Source organism: Mizuhopecten yessoensis, unplaced genomic scaffold (genome assembly GCF_002113885.1).
Source record: "Mizuhopecten yessoensis strain PY_sf001 unplaced genomic scaffold, ASM211388v2 scaffold6941, whole genome shotgun sequence".
Taxonomy (NCBI): domain Eukaryota; kingdom Metazoa; phylum Mollusca; class Bivalvia; order Pectinida; family Pectinidae; genus Mizuhopecten; species Mizuhopecten yessoensis.
In genome coordinates, this window is record NW_018406801.1 from 102,958 (window position 1) to 110,252 (window position 7,295).

Sequence of the window (7,295 nt, forward strand, 5' to 3'; positions counted from 1 at the left end):
CCCGGACAATTTACAGCTTATTGGTTATCTAGAATGTTTCTAAGTACTGTCAGTGTTCTGGGCCTCTAGGTTGCCCCGGACAATTTACAGCTTATTGGTTATCTAGAATGTTTCTAAGTACTGTCAGTGTTCTGGGCCTCTAGATTGTCCCGGACAATTTACAGCTTATTGGTTATCTAGAATGTTTCTAAGTACTGTCAGTGTACTGGACCTCTTGGTTGTTCCAGGCAACTGTCAGCGTTTTGGTTATCTAAAGTATTTCTGAGTACTGTCAGTGTTCTGGGCCTCTAGGTTGCCACGGACAATTTACAGCTTATTGGTTATATAGAATGTTTCTAAGTACTGTCAGTGTGCTGGGCCTCTAGGTTGCCCCGGACAATTTTCAGCTTATTGTTTATCTAGAATGTTTCTAATTACTGTCAGTGTTCTGGGGCTCTAGATTGCCACGGACAATTTACAGCTTATTGGTTATCTAGAATGTTTCTATGTACTGTCAGTGTTATGTGCCTCTAGATTGCCCCGGACAATTTTCAGCTTATTGGTTATCTAGAATGTTTCTAATTACTGTCAGTGTTCTGGGGCTCTAGATTGCCACGGACAATTTACAGCTTATTGGTTATCTAGAATGTTTCTAAGTACTGTCAGTGTACTGGACCTCTTGGTTGTTCCAGGCAACTGTCAGCGTTTTGGTTATCTAAAGTATTTCTGAGTACTGTGAGTGTTTTGGGCCTCTAGATTGCCACGGACAATTTACAGCTTATTGGTTATCTAGAATGTTTCTAAGTACTGTCAGTGTACTGGACCTCTTGGTTGTTCCAGGCAACTGGCAGCGTTTTAGTTATCTAAAGTATTTCTGAGTACTGTCAGTTTTCTAGGCCTCTTAGTTGTTCCAGGCACCTGTCAGCGTTTTGGTTATCTAAAGTATTTCTGAGTACTGTCAGTGTTCTGGACCTCTATGTTCATCCAGGCAATTGTTAACTTATTGGGTGTATCTAGAATGTTTTTGTTGAGAGAGGTCAGTGCGATGTACTTACCCACAGGGTCTCTCCGTGAACACGATGTAGTTACTGTGTGCTGGTGTTTTCTCCACAAACGACACACACGTGTAGTTCTCCCAGTGTCGCATAGCCAGTTTGAACAGTGCTTTGTGTTGACCTGAAACATGAGTTAGTTCGTATAATCATAAGCAGCAGAATACAGTGTCAATTACAAAATATCAATAGGTAGTGTTGTTTTGCATGCCATGGAATTTAAACACTGAATTACTGAGCAGGTAACATTTTATATTGGATATTTCCTGGAAGATGTAATTCTATATTCAGTGCGAGAAATAAACAACTATTAAACAAACCTGGTATAGATTAATATAAAAGATACAGGATGTAGCGGTGAAAGGCATCCTGATGTCAACGTTGTTGTGGAGACACAACCGATACAATCAGCAGGAACAGTCCAGAGGCCGGTATTACCAACTGTTCTATATTGACGATTACATTTAGAGAGTTTATCATAGATCTTGGTTATAATAGTTATCTGGGAATATCAAAATCGCATTGCGAAAATGTCTTCACTGTATGTTGGAGATACCCGGGAATACCTTATGCTACATGTACCAGTAGAGACCTACAGACCACGGAAGCCCTCGACTACATGCCTCACATTGTAGGTGCTTTGTATTTTAAAAGCAACAACTTTTTGTTATCGTTTTTACTTCTGACAGGTCATAAATGAGTGTCTGTAAAATTTCAGAAATGAATAGTGATTGTTAACATAGTCACGTAAGCAGGGTAGCACAACTATCCCCGGAGCTCTGACTGTTTTGTTTTCTTAACAATACAGATCAATATTTTACAGCTCCCGCTGGCATAATATTACTTTATATCTCCTTGAAAGGTCATATTCATTAGATTAATTATTCATTGTTATTCCTAAACTCTGTAGTTAAATCTCGGGGAAAAACATGTGTTCTCAATACCGATCATCAATACAGTTGTATCTGTTTCCTATCAGTGTTCTTAGTAGACTTTGCACCAACATGTCTATAGAAATACTATACAAATAACAGTCATTTAATCACCTAACTTCTAGATTTAAAATCCCAATGGGCTAAGCATGTTTACAGTACAATGTGGTCGATATCTGCCACAAAGCTAAAGAGATGTTATTTAAAGCAAATCTGCCAAGTTGGCGTTTTTTACCCATCCTCTCAGCCCCAGTGGTGTCAAACTTTCTATTTGTATGATTGTTAATCCTGTTGGCTTGACACGTTATTAATATAATTTGGACTTAACACGTTATTAATATAATTTGGGCTTAACACGTTATTAATATAATTTGAGTTTAACACGTTATCAATATAATCTGGGCATAACAGGTTATTAATATAATTTGGGCTTAATACGTTATTTATATAATTTGGGCTTAATACGTTATTAATATAATTTGAGCTGAACACGTTATCAATATAATTTGAGCTTAACAGGTTATTAATATAATTTGGGCTTAATACGTTATTAATATAATTTGGGCTTAACACGGTATTAATATAATTTGAGCTTAACACGTTATCAATATAATTTAAGCTTAACAGGTTATTAATATAATTTGGGCTTAATACGTTATTAATAAAATTTGGGCTTAATACGTTATTAATATAATCTGGGCTTAACATGGTATTAATATAATCTGGGCTTAACACGTTATTAATATAATTTGGGCTTAACACGTTATTAATATAATTTGGGCTTAATACGTTATTAATATAATCTGGGCTTCACACGTTATTAATATAATTTGGGCATAACACGTTATCAATATAATTTGAAATATGGTCAGAACTTTTGAAGGGAAAATGTCATTTGATGCAAATCAGCCAAAAGAAGCACGTTTACCCCCTCACTTTAGGGTCCATGGGGGTCTGCCCCTTTATTTGTATACCTTAAACTCATCAAGGCCTAATGTTGTTGGTATTAAAATGTGGTTAAAATTAGCTCTGTGGTATGGGAGATGACGCCTAATGCAAATGTTGACGGACGACGGACGAGGTACACCTCAGCTTCGTACCAGATGAGCAAGAAATGTCTACTCTACAAACTAATAGTAGTGTATTACTCATTCAAATGTAATGGTTACTGATACAATCTTTAAAGTTACATGCACCCTCATTTTGCTATGTTATTCTGTACACAGGAGAGAAGTGAATTTTGGTGAACTATTTTCCATACAGTGGATGTCGAGTAACACATGAGGCCATAAGAGCGATAGACATGAACTAGGTGGAAGGCGATGCTGACACAACGGACGAACAACATAACCCGTACCTAAACACATGCTAGTTGTTTAGTTCCGATACGCACCACTAAAGTTAGCCTCGATCTCGTACGGTATGACGCCATAATCCCAGAGACGCTCGGGTCGAGCTGTGGCCGCTCTTTTGGATCGCACGTTTGTCGTGTTCTCCGTTGTTGACGTGCTCATTTTTCGTTTCATTTTCCTTTCAAGTTTTCTTTTTAATCTCTGTTCCTTCCTCGTTTTCTTTTCGGCTTTTCTTAGTGATTTGCATTTTTTATCGCTGCAAATATAAAACATGTATACTTATTGCTATACATTACTGAAAATTACATGCAAATATGTTATGAAAAAAAGATTAAATGAAAACAACTAAGAACTTTGACTGAAATTAGGATTCTACGTTCAACATGCATACATATTCTAACACTTAAATTAGGGTGACTTTTCGATGGTTAGAACGTTATGTACTGTCACCTTCATCAGACAATGCAACAATTTGAGTGTTGCGCACTCGTACTTATTTTACACTGGTCATTTTAGAATCATTCGAAACCGAATAGAATTCGACAGATCCTGTCTAAAAAACACAAATCTACAGATTCGGGACAATACGGTTTGGCTGACAACAACTGACAACAACATATCTCAACATATATTCCGAGATACGATCTAAGCAACACTTCGGTACTGCTATGGGCAGTCCCGTGTATCCCATTGTGGCCAATTTGTTCTTAAAACATCTAGGTCAAAAAGAAGCAATAAGGTGAGGTGGCCAATCGTTAACTATCAGCTTAGTTCACATGTACAGATGTATTACACTCATTCCAATAGAGCAATATGCTATAACCCTATCAATGTGGATGTAAATTTCGTTGTTAAAACAAGCTGTTATTGACTACACTAACCAGAGGCCTGTCCAAAACGGCCATCTTGTGTCGAGCTCGTTTTTCACACTTTGAGAGCGTTGCGTAAGCAATGAAGCACACTTCTAACCAATTTTCAGAATTCCACAAAATAGAAAAAACGTTAAAGTCCGACGCATCGCAACCAATCAGATAGTCTGTCCGCTATATTTGATGACCGATGGAATAAAGAAAGGCCTAGTACACATTTACACAAGCTTATCAATATCCAAAACCAATCAGTCTCCAAACTTTGTCGAACATAACGACATATGCTTGGCATACAGTTGTGTACGTTTTTGCGACTTGTCTACCATCCAACTAGCTGTGTTCAAGTTCATTTATTTCTCCCAGCCAAATGCCTATCCGATATTTACACATCTGTTTATTTGTGTATAAACATAGAGGATCGTATGGAGAGTAAAACAGTACAACAGCAGTACTCAGACACAACAACCATCACCTCTTATACTCCAACGGCACGAGGAGACCCACATCGTCAAATACAAGTAGGAAATCGAGTCTTCAGGCATTTCATTCCTAGATATGGATAAGAATAACCCTAAATTGAACGCCCTTAACACTTATTTAACTACGAAAATGGATTTTTTTAAATACTTGGGTAACGGAAGTATCAGTATTTTATATATTTAAATAAATTTCGTATATCAAATAGGCATATCAAATTATTTATTATGAGTATCAGTTTAAAACAATGGAAGTCTTCCTCAAAATTAACCACATGGTAACGTCCCGTATTTCGGAACTGAAACAAAGAATATACTACATATATATTGAGTTTCTACATTTCATCTGCAAATATTTTTCTCCTTCTAAAGAAACAATGCTTTTCTGTCCTATTCCATACTGTGTTTGTGATGATGTCAAAATGCCCAATATCAATGAGGACACCTTACCTGGAATAAGTCATTGGATCAGCATTGTCAATGAGGAAACCTTACCTAGAATAAGTAATTGGATCACGATGTCAATGAGGAAACCTTACCTAGCATAAGTCATTGGATCAGCAATGTCAATGAGGAAACCTTACCTAGAAAAAGTCATTGGATCAGCAATGTCAATGAGGAAACCTTACCTAGCATAACTCATTGGATTACGATGTCAATGAGGAAACCTTACCTAGAATAAGTCATTGGATTACGATGTCAATGAGGAAACCTTACCTAGAGTAAGTCATTGGATCACGATGTCAGTGAGGAAACCGTACATAGAATAAGTAATTGGATCAGGATGTCAGTCAGGAAACCTTACCTAGAATAAGTCATTGGATCACGATTTTAGTGAGGAAACCTTACCTAGAATAAGTCATTGGATCAGGATGTCAGTGAGGAAACCTTACCTAGAATAAGTCATTAGATCAACAATGTCAATGAGGAAACCTTACCTAGAATAAGTTATTAGATCAACAATGTCAGTGAGGAAACCTTACCTAGAATAAATCATTGGATCACGATTTCTGTCACATAGTCGTGTGTACATGTGTATATTATATGATAGTACCGAGGGTTATCGATTACAGTGTATTGTATGTATAAGTACAGAGGGGTGCCGATTACAGGTTGTTGTGAACAGAAGCAAGATCATTGGATAGTCGATGTTTATCTTCGTTTCACTGACCAATCAGAGGGTAGCTTACAAGCAGTAGTGAGAACATGTGCTAGTCAATTCGGGGCAGTCGCCATTTTTCCCACAAGGAGTGAGGTGCTAGCGAACATGATGGGCTAGAGCGAGGTTAGGAAGACTCCCCGGGGGTGAGTGTTATGTTACACTTGGATATAAATGTATATGGTTTATGTTAATAATAATGAATTAAGCTGTCAGGAAATATTTGTTCAGCTATAAGTCAAGTTAAGCGGTCGCTATCGGCGGCACTCTACTGTCTGAGTATAGTATAGCCAAGGTGGTTGTTAAGCTAAAATATTACGTGCATTGCCTCGTTGACAGGGGAATATATATGTAAATATTAGTCAATTATATCCATGTCAAGCCTAATAGATGAGTTCAGGGCAGTAAAAGTTGGTATTTTGTTAATTACAGTCCAAGGTGGGGGTGGACTAGGGACCATGCGGCAGGCAGCCGTGTGGCTAGTCACGTGACCTGAGACATGTAAACAGTAAACAAAAACACGTGGCGGCTGAAGTTATGAAGGGCCGCAGTGTGTAGTACTGGTTCTACGATGAATTTTCACAACTATATTATCGGTACAACTATATTATTGGTACAACTATATTACTGGTACAACTATATGATTGGACTACGACTGGTATGAAGCTCTCAGTGGTGGTGGATGTCCGATGTTCCCCTACAGTTCGTCGTGGCCTTATGATGTCCGATCTCTTTTACACCGAGGCGACTCCAGCAGTTCATGGTGAAAGGAGATGTAATTCTGTGCGCCGGAGAGACAGTTGTTTGCGGAGGGACGCGTACTCATGCATTGTGCAGTGGATATACTGCTTGTACTCTATTACTAACATACTGTATATCTACAGTGAGGTGTGAACAGTCAAGGGGGGTTAATTAACACCATTAGGACAGTAGGTTTAATTACAAAGGTCTCTCAGTGAGAGTGTATTTATGGATGATTTTGAGTATCATTTATTTGGTTATTATGTAGCCTGTTATGGGTATCCGTTTATGCTGACATGTTGTAAGCTGGATAAGATTATCTACATGTAGTAAATATGTGATATTTACATATAGGCAGGATATCAAAGGAGCTCCTTGGTCAGATAGGGACAGATTAGTAATACTTGTAATACTTGAATTATTTTTATTATTTGTTATTTTATTAAATGTTATCAATTTATTCTGGTCTTTGAGTTGTGAAATTCTTCAAAGTAACTTGGCCGACTCTGTTGCGTGACAATGTTCATGAGGAAACCTTACCTAGAACAAGTCATTGGATCAGCAATGTGAATGAGGAAACCTTACCTAGAATAAGTCATTAGATCAACAATGTCATTGAGGAAACCTTACCTAGAATAAGTCATTGGATCAGCAATGTCAAAGAGGCAACCTTACCTAGAAAAGTCATTAGATCACGATGTCAATGAGGAAACCTTACCTAGAATAAGTCATTGG

At 37.6% G+C, this 7,295-nt stretch overlaps 1 protein-coding gene and 1 long non-coding RNA gene across 2 annotated transcripts in view; one reads left to right on the top strand and one right to left on the bottom strand.

Annotated features, from left to right (window-relative positions):
* LOC110452867 (tolloid-like protein 2) overlaps positions 1-7,295 on the bottom strand; it is a 78,749-nt gene that overhangs the window by 45,136 nt on the left and 26,318 nt on the right. The window contains exons 3-4 of the mRNA XM_021501591.1: positions 3,357-3,571; positions 1,035-1,155 (exon numbers count right to left, since the gene is read on the bottom strand). Of these exons, the coding sequence (XP_021357266.1) occupies positions 1,035-1,155; positions 3,357-3,571 (336 nt within the window). The remainder of the gene's footprint in view (positions 1-1,034; positions 1,156-3,356; positions 3,572-7,295) is intronic.
* Positions 5,720-6,321, top strand: LOC110452868. Its single transcript, XR_002463233.1, has 2 exons — positions 5,720-5,965; positions 6,252-6,321. It is a non-coding gene; the product is annotated as an uncharacterized LOC110452868 (long non-coding RNA).